An 18038-nucleotide genomic window follows, 5' to 3' on the forward strand; every position below is an offset into this window, starting at 1 on the left:
CCTTTCCATCGGGATAACTCCACCCGAATTTGGTCCACGATCCTCCCATAATTTAAACTATGCACCCTTCTCAGATCCCTGGAAATCTGAATCCCCAAATATCGAATGTGCTTCTTGGTCCATTTGAAACCAAACAGTGCTCTCAATCTACTCTCTTCCATGTGGGTTAGAGAAATCCCCAATAACTCACTTTTATTCATATTAACCTTTAAACCAGCATATCTTTCAAATTCCCTAAGAATCTCCAACACCGTAGGTAGCATCTGCTTTGGATCCACCACATAAAGTAGCACATCATCCACAAACAGCACAATACGATATTCCATCCCCCCAACCCTAATACGAAGATCTGGATGTTGACGTATCATTTCTGCTAATGGCTCTATGTACAGTGCAAATAGAAGGGGCGACAAGGGACATCCCTGCCCAGTCCCCCTACCAGTTGGAAAAAAATATGTATATCCCCCATTAATATTAAGGCATGCCTTCGGATCTGCATATAAGGCTGCCAGCCAGGTACCAAAAGTATCTCCAAGGCCCATGCGATTCATCACTGCTCGCAAAAAACCCCAACTGACCCAGTCAAAGGCCTTTTCTGCGTCTATGGCTAACATAGCTGTACTAGACCGGGATCTTTGTGCCTCCCATATTAATGAAGAGTACGCCTTATGTTATCCCCTAGCTGCCTCTTTGGGATGAATCCAGATCTATATGAATCCATTTTGGCAGTACCCTAGCCAATCTGTTAGCCAGGATCTTAGCCACTATCTTTGCGTCCACATTCAGAAGTGAAATAGGTCTATATGAACCACAAACAGTGGGGTCTTTCCCAGGTTTAGGCAGGACCGTTACCCCAGCCTCAGACATGGATACCAGGAGCCCATTGCCCTCCAAAACGCCATTACCCACTTGCACCAATAAATCTCCCAGCTCTTCCACAAAACACTTGTAAAACCTCACTGAGTATCCATCTAATCCTGGGGCCTTACCATTAGGAAGTCTTTTTATCACCCCCTGTACCTCCCCTAGTCTAATAGGTTCCCCAAGCTGAGCCCTTTCAGATTCATCCAATCGTTGTAATGGAACCTGATCCAAATAACGAGCTATATCTGCAGCCGATGCACCCTCAGAGGCACTATATAAATCTTGGTAATATTGCACAAAGTATTTTCCAATATCTGAATCAGCATAGTGCCAACCTCCCCCACCATCTTTCAACTTTTTGATAAGGGAGCGCCCTCTCCTTGCCCGTAAATAATGGGCCAACATTGCACTTGATTTATTGGCAAACTCAAAATATTGCTGTTTTTGCTTAGTTCTCATGAAATCAACGTCTGCCATCTGTAATTGTACTATCTTCCCTCTCACTTGTTTAAGGTCTTCCCATATCTGTGGTGTAGGGTTTTGTTTGTGCAACTTTTCTAAGTCTAATAACCTCATATGCAAAGTTAGTGAGTGTTGTCCTTTTTCCCCGTTTCTTGCACAATTCCCACTTAATCAAGGCCCCCCTCACCACTACCTTCAACGCATCCCATAGCACCCCGTCAGTTACTTCCCTATTATCATTAAAGCGACGGAACTCTTGAATATTAAGCTTAATATCTTCCTTTCTCACGCCTTGCCATGACTCATTAAGTCTCCAGACTCCTTGTCACCTGCAGTGACCCTTCCCAATTAGTTTAATCCACATTGGCGCATGATCAGAAAAATAAATTGTCTCTATCTTAGCCGCCTCCACCATATGCCATCCATTGCGATGCACCCACAATCCATCTATACGGGAATAGGTCTGTGCTGCATGCGAGTAAAAGGTGTAATTCATCTGCACCCCATGTAGCAACCTCCAACAATCCACCACTTCCAGCCCCTTCATAAATTGTAACAATGTCTTCCGCCCAGTTCCACTCTGCTGCCCTCCTCCTGTCGAATGGTCTAACCTTGCATCCAGGGCAAGATTAAAATCCCCCCCCCTACCACTACCTGCCCTCCCACAAATCCCAGAGTCTCTGAAAGAATTTCTTCTGCCCCACATTCGGTGCATAAATATTGATCAATGTCAGCTCCTTGCCCTGCAACCAGCCTCTAAGGGCCACACATCGCCCACTAGTATCTCGAAACACCTTTTTAATCACAATCCCACAATTTTGTCTTATCAATATGGCCACTCCCTCCATCCTCTTTGGTCCTTCTCCATGATGTATCACCACTTCCCAAAAAGGCCTATGACGCAGCATGTGAGTATCTCTTGGTCTTAAGTGTGTTTCTTGTAAAAACGTTACGTCCCACTTCAGCCTGCTCAACTCCTTAAATACTCTACTGCGCTTCCCCTGATTATTGAACCCATTAACATTCCATGTACCCACCAGTAAGGCCTCTCTCCCCCCCACCCTCATCCCCTTGTCCCCTTTCCCCCCCACACGGCCAATCCCCTTGTCCCCTTCCCCTCCCCCTGCTCCAAACCCACTCTCCCCTGCTTTAACATTTATTTAGATTTTGCTCACACCTTTTTCAGTAGTAGCTCAAGGTGAGTTACATTCAGGTACACTGGATATTTCTCTGTCCCAGGAGGGCTCACAGTCTAAGTTTGTACCTGAGGCAATGGAGGGTTAAGTGACTTGCCCAAGATCAAAAGGAGCGGCAGTGGGATTTTAACTGGCCACCACCTCTGGATTGCAAGACCGGTGCTCTAACCACTAGGCCACACCTCCACATATCCACAGTCCCTCCCCCATCCTCCTCAACCCTCCCCCTCCCTTTAGCCGATCTCTCTGTCAGTAGATGAACCATCCCACGAGGAATAAACACACTCTCCCAGGCCTCACAACAGTCCATCCCCTGCCCTCCTGTCACCCCACACTCCCCCACATCTGCTACATTAACTTAACCGTTACCCTCCTGTCTAGCATCCCTCCACCCTTCCACCCCCAGACCTACACAATTATATTTCCCACACCCAAAATTCCTCCAATTCAATCTCTCAGCTAACCCCTCACAATGTTCCAACATGCTCCCGTGCTCCCCACTCTCATCAGGGTGCCATGCCTGCTCTCCCCTCTCCTCACACGACCCCCTATGCATAGCACCCCCTGAAATGGTTGCTTATCTGCATAATGTCCTCAGCGAATTAATCAATCTGTCGCCAGTCCACTTAAGTCTGTTTTCTTTCAGGAAGCCTGTTTTCAGATTTCTTTCCCCGAGCCACGACCGTCTGCCACACTGAATCCGCTCTGGGTTCCTTGGCGGTCTCCAGTAACTCTGTCTTTACTGGAACACCTCTACACCCCAAAGATCGCAATGTTGACCAGGCGTCACCTGGGGTCTTTACTTTGCGCGACTTCCTATCCACCGTTAGCCACATCACAAAGGGCAATAGCCAACTGTAGCGGATCCGCCTTGACCTCATGAATATCGTGACTTCTCTAAAGGATCGACGCTTTTGTAAAGTAGTCCAAGCCAGATCTTGAAACACTCCAATCTTGCAGTTCTTCCAAAGAATATCTTTTTGCTGCCTCGCTTTAGACAATATCTTCTCCTTCGTGGGAAAATCAGTGAAACACACTACAATGTCCCTTGGGTTGGAATCTCGCTGTGAGCCAGCCACTCTGTGCGCTCTCTGGACGTGGAAGTCCGGTAATTGACCCCCTTCCTCGGGATTCAATATGTGCCCACACAGCTCTCAAATCACTGCTTCACAGTTGCTGAACATATCCAAGTCTGGGATTCCTTTAAATCTCAAATTATTTTGGCGCGACCTATTCTCTAGATCTTCCAATTGCTCCTTTGGTTGTTGCACTTCCACTGTGTCAGCATCCTACTTAAGAGTCTCCATCCCCTCCTCCACCTCATCGACACGTGTTCCCAGGTCGCAGATTTCAGCCCTAATTTCTCTCAGGGCGTTTTGGACATTCTTTCGGACCCCCGCCAGATCGGCCTTCAAGTCCTGAAACCAACCCACCACATCCGATTTAGTAATCTCGCTAGAGTCCTCCAGTCCTTCCTCAGCATGCTCCTCGGCTACAGCTGGAATCGCCGTCATCTTGGACTCGCTCTGCTGTGGCCCTACCGAGACCGTCGGCGGTTTTTTGCTTTGTTCCGTCATGAAACGGAATCGCCCCAGCCCCTTCGGCGGCATAGCTCTGGGACCTCTCCCCTGCAATCCAAGCTTTGAGATGCTGCTCAAATCTATGGGATTTGCTCACTTTAATAGTGCCCCAACGGAGCTCCGCATTCAAGTTGCCATCCTGGTCCGTGACGTCACTTCCTCCCCTTTATCGACATGTTTATTCACACTTTCAAAGAAGTGAAGCAAATTGGTGAGGCAAGACTTCCCTTGGCTGAACCCATGCTGACACTGTCCCATTAAACCTTGTTTATCTATGTGTTCTGTAAATGTATTCTTTATAATAGTGCCGGGTAAAATAGTATTGTATTGTAACATTTATACCCCGCGCTTTCCCACTTATTAGCGGCTCAATGCGGCTTACATAATATATAATAGGTTTACAAGAAAACACAAAAAGGATAAAACAGCTAAATATAGTAAATAAAGAGGTGAACAATAAAAGTGGGAAAGTAAGATGAGTAAGAGAGGAAGGTGGTAGAGGAGGAAGTGGGAAGAGTGTGTAAATTGGGATAGTGTGTTGTAAATTAAAGAAGAATGAATAATGATGGTTGGTGGAAACTGACATCAGGCTTACTGGTCTTTAATTTCCCAGATCACTTCTGGAGCCCTTTTTTTAAAATCAGCATTACATTGGCCACTCTCTAATCTTTAGGTACTATGAACGATTTTAACAGCAGGTTTCAGATCACGAACAGCAGATCAGCAGTTTCATGTTTGAATACTTTCAGTACCCTGGGGTGTATACCATTCGGTCCAAGTGATTTATCTCTCTTTAACTTCTCGATTTGGCACAGTACATCTTCCAGGTTCACCGAGATTTCTTTCAGTTCCTCTGCATCATCACCCTTGAAAAACATTTCTGGTAAAGGTAGATCTCTTGCATCTTCTTCCGTGAAGACCGAAGCAAAGAATTCATTTAGTCTCTCTGCATGGCCTTGTCCTCCCTGAGTGTCCCTTTTGCTCCTTCGTGATCTAGCAATTCCATGGATTCCCTCGCAGGCTTTTTGCTTCTGATGTTCCTGAAAAAGTTGTGAATTTTTACTTCTGTGGCAAGTTTTTTTTCATATTCTCTTTTAGCCTTCTTTATCAATGTTTTGCATCTAGCTTGACAGTGCTTATGTTGAGCTCCTTCTTTTCTTCATTTGGGTTCCTTTTCCATTCTTTGAAGGACGTTCGTTTGACTCTGATAGTCTCTTTCACTTCACCTTTTAACCATTCTGGCTGTCATTTTCTCTTCTTTCCACCTTTGTAAATATATGGAATGCATCTGGTCTTGGCTTCCAAGATGGTATTTTTAAACAATGTTCATGCCTGATTTAAAGTTCAGAAGGTGGGATTTGAATATTAGAACAGAATTCCTATAATCTCTTTAATAATGCTCAATTGATTTGAGCCTGTGTGGTCACCATCTTATCAATCAAGGTATCTGTATTAGTGCCTCCCAGTGGCGTAGGAAGGGGGGGGGCGGTCGGCCCCGGGTACACGCCGCTGGGGAGGTGTCGGCTCCGTTGGTTCCTTGCTCCCTCTGCCCCGGAACAGGTTACTTCCTGTTCTGGGGCAGAGAGAGCAAGGAACCAAGGGAGCCGACGTAGCTCCCAGCGACGTGAACTCGTGGGCGGATCGGCCCTCCCGCCCGCCCCTCGTTTCTTTGTCAGTTAAGAATGCGCTCTGAGGGGGGGGCATCGTGCTGCACCGGGGGGGGGGGGGTGCGCAGCGGCGACCCGCCCCGGGTGTCAGCCTCCCTCGCTACGGCTCTGCTGCCTCCTCAAAGGGTTCTTATTTCCCTCTAAAATAAAAGGCTAGACTTGTTCTCAGGACTATTCCTGAATGAGCCTTTTTAAAACAAACTTGCCAAAGAAAAAAAAGAATAAACAGAAGCAATCCCTACTTCAAAAGCTATTGGAAAGGACACATCAGTCCCACTCACATTGTTTTCAGATAGTTTCCCCCTCCCCTTCAGAGCCTTGATTTACATATTATGGAGCACTTCCAGTCAGGTCACTGGTCATACCCTGGGTTCGTTTGATTCCCTTTGCCCATTTTTCCATATTGGGTAAGGCAGAATTATTCTTCCTTTTAAGATAGATCGAATCCTTCTTGCAAACTAAAAGGGGAAATGGAACTTTATACCACCTTTCTGAGGTTTTTGCAACCACATTCAAAGCGGTTTACATATATTCAGGTACTTATTTTGTACCAGGGGCAATGGAGGGTTAAGTGACTTGCCCAGAGTCACAAGGAGCTGCAGTGGGAATTGAACCCAGTTCCCCAGGATCAAAGTCCACTGCACTAACCACTAGGCTGCTACTCCACTCATTCCACCAATAAGAGCCAACCTCATCAGTGATGTCACAATGGCTTGACTGCCCGATACTTGCCTCACTTCTGATATTGTGATGTCATAAGGGAAAGGGGGAAAGGGAAATGTGACTTTCTGATGTTTTTGCAACTACATTCAAAATGGTTTACATTTATTCAGGTATTTATTTTGTACCAAGGGCAATGGAGGGTTAAGTGACTTGCCCAGAGTCACAAGGAGCTGCAGTGGGAATCGAACTCAGTTTCCCAGCATCAAAGTCCACTGCACTAACCACTAGGCTACTCCTCCACTCTTCAGTTCCCTGACCTGCCAGCAGGGATTTCAGATCACTTCTTCGACAGATTCTCAGTAACAAGTTTGGCCACATTAGGTCTTTTAGATTCCTCTCTGCAGACACGGTTGGTCTTTCTTCTCTATGTGAAATAAAACAAATTGACTACAAATCATTCGTGCTTCTTCTAACATTTGAATTGTTGCTTTTATTTTTGCCTAAAATACTGATCACAATTATACATTTATATTCTGCCATGCTAGGTGATTTTGGTCTTGAGCAGCATCTTTGAGGTGGTAAAGTTAATATATTTGGCTGTGTTTTTCAATCTTTCAGTCCAGTTTCTTGGAATTTGCTCATAGTAGTACAGTTCATTTCCACAGTATATAGTGATGGTACCACTTGCTTGAGTCTAGAGAGGAGGAAGGGATATGAATATGGAATTATTTCTTATGTAGTTCACTTCTGAGTACATTCTTGTCACCCTTGTGTGCATTTCAGATTTTCCTTTCATATTGTTTTAACTGTTTTATCTGTACCCTGTCATTATTTACTAGCTAGTAATGATATATATTTCCCTAAATCAAATTAATAGGAACCAAGAGTTTTCCAGAGTTCCTGTTTATCTCTTCCAGCCCACTTTCCTCTCTTTGTTAATAAAGTTTCTTTTTCGTTATCTGTTCAGTTGCCCTTCTAGATCAGACTTAAAAGTTCTTGGGATGCATTCCTGGCAAGAATCAATGCCAAGAAAAGTATCATTGACCTTGGATTATAACTCAGAATTGATCCAACTATTCTATGATCCACCTCTCACTACAGCACATACACTAGCTATTGGGAAATTAGTAGGTTGCACTCATATAAGACCTTGAAAGTTAAAACAAATATATCCTTTTATCTAAATTAAAAGTAATTATTTTAAGTTAATTTGGACAAACAGCAGATGTTTTACATTTTTTTGAATCAAAACAAAGCAACCATTGGAAGCAAGTGAGAAGGAAAGAGACGCAGATCAGCAATACTTTGCTAAATCCTTGACTTTTGCTTCATTACAGCTGTAAATAAGATAGTTAATTGCATAGAGGCTTGACGACTTGCAGATGGGCTGACTTTGTGGAACAGCGGATGTCAAGCTTGAAAATCTCTTCCACCTGGGATTGCTCAGTGATGGGGGAGGAGGGAGACAGGGAGTAGACTGACTCAGTAAAGCTAGGATTTTTATGATTTACTGAAGAGAGAAAAGAAATCTCCAGCAGTAAAAAGTCTGTTCATGTACATTTGCACTAGGTGCTGAAGTTTATAATAAGAATGTCACTATACATTATGCTAATTGTGAAATCCCAGTATAGGATCAACACGTGCTTCTTTATACGGACCACTGACCACATTTTAATGACAAAAAGAGAAATAAAATTAGCTTTTTTTTAAATATGACATAAATTTGTAGCCACTTCCCTAGATATTGTTTTTGTGTGTTTCTTTTTGCAATACTTTTTTTTTGTTACATTTGTACCCCGTGCTTTCCCACTCATGGCAGGCTCAATGCGGCTTACATGGGTCAATGGAGGGTTAAGTGACTTGTCCAGAGTCACAAGGAGCTGCCTGTGCCTGAAGTGGGAATCGAACTCAGTTCCTCAGTTCCCCAGGACCAAAGTCCACCACCCTAACCACTAGGCCACTCCTCCACATCATTATTTGAACCCCGAAATGAGTATTGACAAATTTTGTTTGCTCCATAAACTAGTGGTACTTAAAATCTAATCATCGGAGGGCCATGTGAAAGGCAAACCTCTGGTTCATAGCCCCACACAGGATGTGACTATTTGTAGTTTTCAGAAGAGGAGATTCCCATCTCTCATCTGTTGACTGGTAGTTTTATATGGAATGGACACAATCTCTTTTCTGTTTTCCAAGTGGCATTCTTGGCTATCTGAGAAACAGATGGAAGGAGAAGGGAAGATTTTTAACAGATATAAAATAGAGTGGTTTATCAAATAATCTTGCAAAGGAAGTCTGTTTCAGTGTTTCCTTTCTTCTTTAGGGATCTCAGATTGAACCCAGTTTGAAACGCTGCAGCAATCCAGAATGTGATTCATCTCCTCTTCACCATGTGACTCAAATGCAAAACAAACTGGTCCTGGAAGTTAGACGTCATTTGAAGAAATACTACAGTGTAAGTATGCAGAGAGTGATCCCTGTACTTGTGAAGAAAAACAAATGTCACTTACAGTTCCCTTAACAATTTACTTATCATGGCATTAACCAGAATGTCCTTGTGCTTTATAGCCTGAATGTCACAGTACTCATAATACCAGCTTATGTCTGTATTAGAGAAGAGAGCTGACTTGTGCCTTCTCCTGATTTAGTGATGCTCTTTCGTGTTAGCCTGACATCTGAGCACATTACCTCTGCAATGTGAGAGTATAGTGAGAGTCTCGTACTCCTTTTGTGATTAACTCTGCTGTAAATCATAGCATGCTTTAAGAATTTTTGATGAGTGAAATCTTGTTTCTCCAAGTATTTGTAGTATATAAGTATTGCCATACTGGGACAGACCAAAGGTTCATCAAGCCCAGCATCCTGTTTCCAACAGTGGCCAATCCAGGTCACAAATACCTGGCAAGATCCCCAAAAAGTACAAAATATTTTATACTGCTTATCCCAGAAATAGTGGATTTTTCCCATTTAATAATGATCTATGGACTTTTCCTTTTGGAAGCCGCCCAAACCTTTTTTAAACTCTGCTAAACTAACTGCCTTTACCACATTCTCTGGCAATGAATTCCAGAGTTTAATTACACGTTGAGTGAAGAAAACTTTTTTCCGATTTGTTTTAAATTTACTACTTTGTAGCTTCATCGCATGCCCCCTAGTCCTAGTATTTTTGGAAAGTGTAAACAGATGCTTCACGTCTATCCGTTCCACCCTACTCATCATTTTATAGACCTCTGTCATATCTTCCCTCAGCCGCCTTTTCTCCAAGCTGAAGAGTCCTAGCCGCTTTAGCCTTTCCTCATAGGGAAGTCGTCCCATCCCCTTTGTCATTTTCATTTCCCTTCTCTGCACCTTTTCTAATTCCTCTATATCTTTTTTGAGATGCGGCGACCAAAATTGAACATGATATTCGAGGTGTGGTTGCACCATGGAGCGATACAAAGGCATTATAAGGTCCTTAGCTTTGTGTGGCTGGTGACTCCCTCCCATTCAGCATGTGACTCCCTCCCAAATGCCAGCACCCTTTCTTTCCTTTGAGTGAATTCTATTTACCACCACACTCTGCTGTCTCAGTCAACCAGTTTCTAATACATTTCACCACCTTGAATACTAAATTGAACCTACACAGGTAGGTTAAGCCTTCTATGAAGAACATTATCAAAGGCTTTGCTGACATCCAAGTAGACTTCAGTCCAGCATGTGTCCTCCATCCATTTCTATGGTCACCCAGTCAAATAAATTAGTTCATTTGGCATGATCGTCTTTGATAAAACCATATTGCCTTTGATCTTGTAACCTGTTGAATTCTAGAACATTCACTGTTCTTTCCTCCAGATGTGTGTCTATTACTTTTCCAACCATTGAGGTAAGGCTTACTGGCATGTAGTTTCCTACTTCTTCTCCGTCACCATTTTTGTGAAGAACATCTGCTCTTCTCCAATACAGCGGAATCTCTCCCATCTCCAAGGATTTATTAAACAAATCGGTAAGAAGCTCTCTGAGCTCACTCTGTATCCTGAGGTGTGCATCATCCGTTTTTCGAAGTTATTCATAAAGTCTTCCATGAATGGTGTGACATCTACTCAATTCTTGTACATACCTTTGTCATCTAACTGTGCTCTTTCTCCAGGATTGACAAAAGATTTAGTCAAGTCAGAGCTTTAGCACCAGTAGGGCAGTTATATCAGTACTTTGGCAGCCATGGCAAGGACGTTAGTAGTGAGTCCTTTCAATGTGGTCTATCCTGAGCAGCTGTAGTCAAATCGTCCAGCATGTGTCCTCCATCCATTTCTAAGGTCATCCAGTCCATGAAATCAGTTCATTGGTATGATCTTCTTTGATAAAACCATATTACTACTACTATTTATCATTTCTATAGCGCTACAAGGCATACGCAGCGCTGTACACCATACACTAAAAAGACAGTCCCTGCTCAAAGAGCTTACAATCCTTGGATCTTGTAACCTGTTGGATTCTAGAACATTCACTGTATTGGGGACTTTTCCCAAGTTCATTTAATAATGGTCTATGAACATTTCCTAAAGGAGAAGTCCACAGGCCATTATTAAATGGACTTGGGGAAAATCCACTATTTCTGGGATAATCAATATAGAATGTTTTGTACTTTTTTGCCAGGTATTTGTGACCTGGATTAGCCACTGTTGGAAACAGGATGCTGAGCTTGATGGACCTTTGGTGTTTCCCAGTATGGCAATACTTATGTATTTATGTCCATGGAGAGGTGGAGCCATTTTGCTTTAGCCTTGATTTGCCTGTGTGAAGCCTTTCTTAAAGCACTTTTTACAACTTCTAGCCAGTTGGTCAGTGCTGTTGGCGTAACCACCTTGGTAGTCGTGATGCCTCTATCATACCGATATAACTAAACCAACAGAAGTATGATTGTCCTTTCTTCAACTGTAGATCGTTTGTTGCAAATTTTTTGTTGGTTTCATTGTACCAGTGGTCAAGCAATGAGATCCCGAAAATTGTGCATAATCATTTCATCTGGAACACTTTTAGCTTGCAGAAGTCCTCGACTAACAATGTCCATGTTTCTGATGCATAAAGAAAGACTGGCATGACTGCGGCATTAAAAACTCTCATCTTGCTCTTCAGTGTAACACTATTCTTCATCCACAGACACCATTTTATACTAGTGAAGGCCACTTGAGTGCTGTCAATTCTGAATGCAATATCAGCAGTTGCAGCAACTTTAGACATTAAGAACAGTGATTCTAGATTATTTAAATTCTCTCACCTGATCTATTGGTTTGCCATAGACTTGCAGGCCCACTTTTGAATTGTCTTATATCAGGCACTTGGTTTTGTAGCATTGATCGCTAATCCAGTTTTCATGCTGTTTCTATGATTATATCAAGTATCTCTTGGACCTTGGTTTCTGATTCTTTCTTGGAAACAACATCATTAGCATATCCTGCATCTGTGGATGTCTGACCTTCTGCACCACGTTCCATCCCCACATGCCCAGCCAGGTTTTGTTTCATGACCTAACCTGTGACCACATTGAATACTAGTAGTAACAACACACATCCTGGCTTACACCTGTTTGGACAATGAAGATTAGGTTTTCCACCGTGCATCTTTAGTCTGCAGGGTGCACAGTCATAGAAGGCAGAAATAATTTGAATTAGTTTCTGTGGGATTCCAATCACCTGAAGTGCTTTCCTTTGAAGTTAATGAATCTTTCATTGGCTCTTTTTCCACATCTTTTTATTTTATTTTATTTATAACAATTTAATTTTACAAGCACTAAAATAACTTGCCAAAAATACAGAGAAAATAACACACAAGAATTATTTAAATCAGGTAATTCTATACTCTTCCTTAGACCACAAAATAGAGAGAGTGAAACAAGACAAGGAGATCAATTACACAACAGTAAACAAAGAAAACGTGGTATTAACCTGATTATCCCCAGTTATTATTTATCTGAATCATTATTCCACATTGATCGTCTGATTGGCTTCTTCAAACCCAAAACGGTGTATAGTCAATTAATTTTGTTGGAAACATACTTATTGTCCATAGTAGTAGTAGTAATATTAGTGGAAATAATATACCTGATTTCATTTTTTTCTCTTTTAAAACCAGAAATTATTTAACAATACAAACACTTGAGTCTCTAATCCAATTCCCACTGATTAAGGTAATCCTAGTTTTACAGGCTTCACTCCTTTTGAATTAATATACTAAGAGGAATCATTTCAGAGGAAAAATCTTTAGGAGTCATACCCGGAACTCTGGGAAAACAACAATCTCGATATTAATCAATTGTAATAATATTCATTTTGTTCAAATTTTTCTGGTCTATTATCATTTTCAAAATCTTAACCGTTTCATACTCCTAAAGAACTTCATTTGCTGTATCAATTTTTCATTCTCAAAGAATTCGATTAGATTATCCATGTGGCTCACTAATAAGATTATATCTGAAGCAAAGTTATTTACTACCACCGCTAGGTCCTGGAGCGCCTTCCAGATGATATTCAATGTAGCCTCCATGGGAGCCAAAAACTCCAAGCTGATAACTCTTACGGGTTTAGGACTGGCACCGCCGACACGGGTTCAGCTGTAAAAGACTTCCAATTCAGCATACATGCCTAACTCACTCCTCCACTCCTTTGGACATGGTGGTTAAATGATTCGGGAGCGATGAAGTTGTTTCCAGGTCCAAGAGCATCAACACTCCTTCGCCGGTGCTAATCAAAGGACTCACCAACCCAGTCATCTGTGGGCAGCTCGTCACGCAGCGGTCCCCCACTTGCTGCACAGGAGACAAAACGCTGTGTAGGTTGTCATAAACAATACTCCTTCCTGCTTTTAAGTTCGACACAGACTTGATCCAGCCCAGGCTGCATTGCCTTTCTTGAGTCATTTGATGGATGAGATTGTGAGTGCTTTTAGCGTTGGTGTTCTTTGACCACCCTGTCCAATTCATTCTCCATTTTTTCCAGTAATTCCAAGCTAGTATTATTCTTACGTGGTATAATAGATATTAAATGTTTAATTCAGGAAAAAGCTGAAGGTGCTGGACAAACACATTCACTCAGTCCATTCATTAGGGAAGAAAAAGTATCTGACCCATGATAGAAGATTTAGACTGAGTGACCATGTTTGTCTAGCACCTTCAGCCTTCTTCCTGGTGTCTTAACATCCAGTGTTCAATTTAATATATATTATACCACTTAAACATAGTAATGGCTTGGAATTATGGAAAGAAATGGAGAATAGCTAGTCTTCAATTGGCAAAACTCACTGAGTCTGTAGTCCACCAACACCTTGCTGATATTGTTTCAAAAAAAGAAATTCTGCATTCGCATCAAACAGGCTTACCTCAGTCACAATACGAAGACTACTGTGCTTGGTCTTACGACCTACATTAATCATCATCTTGATAAATTCAGATCTGTACTACTGTTTTCACTTGACCTTACTGCAGCATTTGATTTAGTGAACCATTCTGTCCTACTCTTCCATCTCTATCAGGCTGGGCTTCAGGGTACAGCCTCTATCTGGTTTAGCTCTTACCTCGCTCATTCTGATATTTTGAGGACTTCACACACTTTTTCTCTTGCCTCTGGTGTTCCATAAGGATCCTTCTGGCCCCCTTATTGTTTAAAATCTTTTTAGCACCCCTTCTGAATCTGATACATTCCCTAGGGTTTCTGCATGTGTTTGCCCTCTTGACTCGTCAAACCTGCAGGAATTTCAGTCCTAAGCTCATACAGATCACAGGTTGGCTATTGTCTAATAAACTGATCCTGAAACCTAAGAAATGTACTCTTCTTCTGTTTACAGGAGGTAGTGAGTCTCCATTTCTTTGTCGTGCCCCTGTTCCTCTGGCCTGTAATACCAGAACTCACTCACCGTCAGCATCTGTCATATGTTTTACAAATTGAGGTTAACTCATTCCAACCTGTCACTCTTACACTTGCCTGCCCTCAATGTCTTAGTTCACTCCCTCATTGTTACACAACTTGATTATTGTAACTCACTACCTACGGACCTGAGAACAATCAGCGAAACAACTATCTTCCGCAAATCTCTTAAGACATATCTCTTCAGTAAGGCATACAATGAGAACTACACAATAATCCACACGACAATCCATTCAATTAAGATAACTCATCTACTATAACTACCTAAATCACTCCCCTCCTTCTTCTTCTACCCTAATTTAACCTCTACTCAACATTAAATGTATATGTCACCTTGCAATGACAATGCTAACAAAACTCTGTAAGCCACATTGAACCTGCAAATAGGTGGGATAATGTGGGATACAAATGAAATAAAATAAATAAAATATAAATCTCTTACTTTAAAAGACCTTCATCGCTTGCAGCTTGTCCAGAATACGGCTATTAAACTTATACATAATGCACGGAAATATGACTATGTTACACCCTTATTACAGTCCACTCATTGGCTCCCACTCCCTTACCATATTACTTATAAAATTTTAATTCTTGATTTCAAAATACGCTGTACTTGGGACCCCACATTTCTTGCCTGTTTGTTATGGTAGTATGTTCCAGCCCATTCTCTCTGGTCTTCCATGAAACATTATGTGAGTGTTCCTTCATTTAGAGACGTTACTCATGCTAGAGTTAGACGTTCCACTTTTTCTACAGAAGGCCCAGAGCTCTAGAACCAGATTCCAGAGCATCTTAGATCTCAGTCTTCATTGGAACAGTTTAAGGCAGATCTTAAAACCTACCTTTTTGAAGAAGCTTTCCACTTTTTTCTGCCACATCACTCCTAGACTCTTGCACCATGGGCCCTGAGATTACTGTCTTTCCCGATGTGTTTGCTTTCCCATCATATTATTGTAGTTCTTCCCCCTTCCCCCTCTTATCTGCCTTGTCCTCTCTTTTCTTTTCTTCTCCTCTTTCCATTTATTAGTCTGTAAGCCACTTACTTGGCACTGCTGATAGGTGGAATAGTAAGTTCTCAATAAACCTAAAACTTGAACTAGAATAGACTTGAGAATACCATTATGCCTTTCTACAAATCCTTGATGGCACTGCATCTTGAGTACTGCGTGCAGTTCTGGTTGTCACAACTCAAAAACAATAGCAAAACTAGAAAAGATTCAGAAAAGGACAAAACAAATATCAGGGATGGAATGGCTTCCCTATCACGAGAGGCTTAAACAAGCTAGGATGATTCAGCTTGGAGAAAATACGTTTAAGAGAGGATATAAATTCACGACTAGTGTAAAAATGGTTATTTTTCACTCTGTGAAACTGGTGGTAGATTTGAAAGAAATTTAAGAGTGTGTTTGAAACAATGCAATATTAAGCTGTTGAACTGTTGCCAGAGGATGTGGAGGACAGGCCTATTCACTGTTATTAGCCAGGTAGCTACAGAGATTGCCATCTCTTAGTTCTGGGAATGAACAACAGGGAAGGCTTTTTTTTTTTTTTAGTATGTTTATGGAATATGATTTTCTTATAGCTGGCGGTAGATTAATCCATAAGTTGAGCTAAAGAAGGTTTGCTGTGATTTCTGATGTGACCTTAGCACATTTTTGCCTACTACTAGCTTCTCTGACATCTACCCTTGATCTTATTGTATAATTAATTCTCCTTCTCATGTGTTTATGCTGCTGCACTGTAAAAGGTATGCAAATTTTAAAAGCTTGTCATTCTCAATGTGTGTGTATCAGAGTGAGGATTTCTAACCTGTATTTTGATGGTCCTTATTTCCTTGAATTCAGGAGGTGAGGCGTTCAAAACCCTAAAACACTAATATCACATTGGGTATGGCATCAATCTGAATAAAAATGGAAGTAATTATTTTCAATAGCCTGCAGAAATTTTTAAAGGGTTTCAGCTAACACAGCTGGTTTAATATCTACCCCCTGTTTCTCCCAATACTGTCATTTTATTTTATTTTTTTTATTTTTGTTACATTTGTACCCCACGCTTTCCCACTCATGGCAGGCTCAATGCGGCTTACATATTGTATACAGGTACTTATTTGTACCTGGGGCAATGGAGGGTTAAGTGACTTGCCCAGAGTCACAAGGAGCTGCCCGTGCCTGAAGTGGGAATCGAACTCAGTTCCTCAGGACCAAAGTCCACCACCCTAACCACTAGGCCACTCCTTCACTCCCGTCCCTTAAACATCACATAAACCTTGCTCGCTGTTGATCACCATGGCACTTCTCATTCCCTTGGATATAACAAAAGAGAGGGAACGAAGTACAAACTAAAGTCCAAACCAAAAAAAAAACAGCACCACGGGCCTTTAAAAATGGAACACAGTTCTTTAATGAATGAGCCTTGACAAAAAGACCCGACACGGGCCTTGTTTCGGTGACTAGCACCTGCGTCAGGGGTCACAGTGATGACGTGGAAAACTTGGGGAATAACTCGAATATATTCCTCTACAATATATTATTCCTTACCCCACGTCTCATATAGTAAAAGCTACAAAGCACCAAGGCACTTTCACTTTCTGTATCCAAAGGCTCATTCATTAAAGAACTGTGTTCCATTTTTAAAGGCCCGTGGTGCTGTTTTTTTTGTTTGGACTTCTCATTCCCTGACACTATCCTAGAAAGGGAAGAGGAAGACTTGGGGTTCTGCTGCCATCATGGGCATCTATATACTCTTACGTTCAAACTAAGGAAGACATTCTAGGAATTCATTTTTAGCGTACTCTGTAATATAGTAGAGTTAATTTTATCTTTAAAGTTCTTCTCCTTTGTCATTTTTTGCCTATGTGATTTGTGATGCACCAAGACCAGCTTAACTGTTGAGTATATTAGATGGTTGCCTAGGGCAGCAGATTTACAGAGGAGTTGAAGGGGTAAAGAGCAGTTGCAGCCAAAGCAATGAAATAAATCCTGACAACCACATAAACTCAAGGAACCATTAGCGCATACTTGTATCCACAGGGAGGGTGGGCTGTTTTCAATTAGCCCATTTACCTGGATAATTGGCTTTTGGAAATAACCGTCACTTCAGTGTAACTGGTCTTTCCATACCAATGAAAAGGGCATGAGCTAAATGCTAATTAATAGTTACTGTGTTCTTGCTGGTTGTTTGTGAAGGAGTATACAGATGAGATTCCTGATCCTCTTTAAGGGACAATAGCCCAACACAACATTAATAGGGGCATTGCTGGGGAACTTGGAGTGACAGGCAGGGTCCAGAGGAAAAATTCAAAAACCCAGATCAAGAGGGAAGCAAAGAAGCTTGGATGAGAAGGCAAGCCCCAGGAATACCCTCTCACACTGTATGAATCAGCTAGCCATAATACTGTTTGAAGTCTGCAAGGGGTGAAACAGGAATTCTCTTATGAGTTTGTAAGAAAAAAAGATTTTGCTTTTGTTTAGAACTTGGGCTCAGCTGGCCTTTTTGTAAAAAACCTGACTGTGCATTCGCACTACCACACTGTAATGTGCCGATGTTAGAAGCTCAATATACAGAAAGGCACAATGAGGTAGCATAGCTCATCCTCTGGAAATTGTGTAAAAATTAGCAGTCATACCAAAAGATATTGGGAATCATATAATGCACAAAGAACTGCAGAGATGAATTTGTGATCACTGGGAGCATTCCTTTTCAGTATACAGA

The 18038-nt window shown here is 41.8% G+C and overlaps 1 protein-coding gene across 2 annotated transcripts in view; it reads left to right on the forward strand.

Annotated features, from left to right (window-relative positions):
• Positions 1–18038, forward strand: part of POLA1 (DNA polymerase alpha 1, catalytic subunit) — a 782590-nt gene that overhangs the window by 425709 nt on the left and 338843 nt on the right. For both annotated transcript variants that reach the window (XM_030202369.1, XM_030202370.1), the window contains exon 34: positions 8756–8887. In XM_030202369.1, coding sequence (XP_030058229.1) covers positions 8756–8887 — 132 coding nt within the window. The remainder of the gene's footprint in view (positions 1–8755; positions 8888–18038) is intronic.

This window comes from Microcaecilia unicolor, chromosome 4 (assembly GCF_901765095.1).
Source record: "Microcaecilia unicolor chromosome 4, aMicUni1.1, whole genome shotgun sequence".
NCBI classification, from domain to species: Eukaryota; Metazoa; Chordata; class Amphibia; order Gymnophiona; family Siphonopidae; genus Microcaecilia; species Microcaecilia unicolor.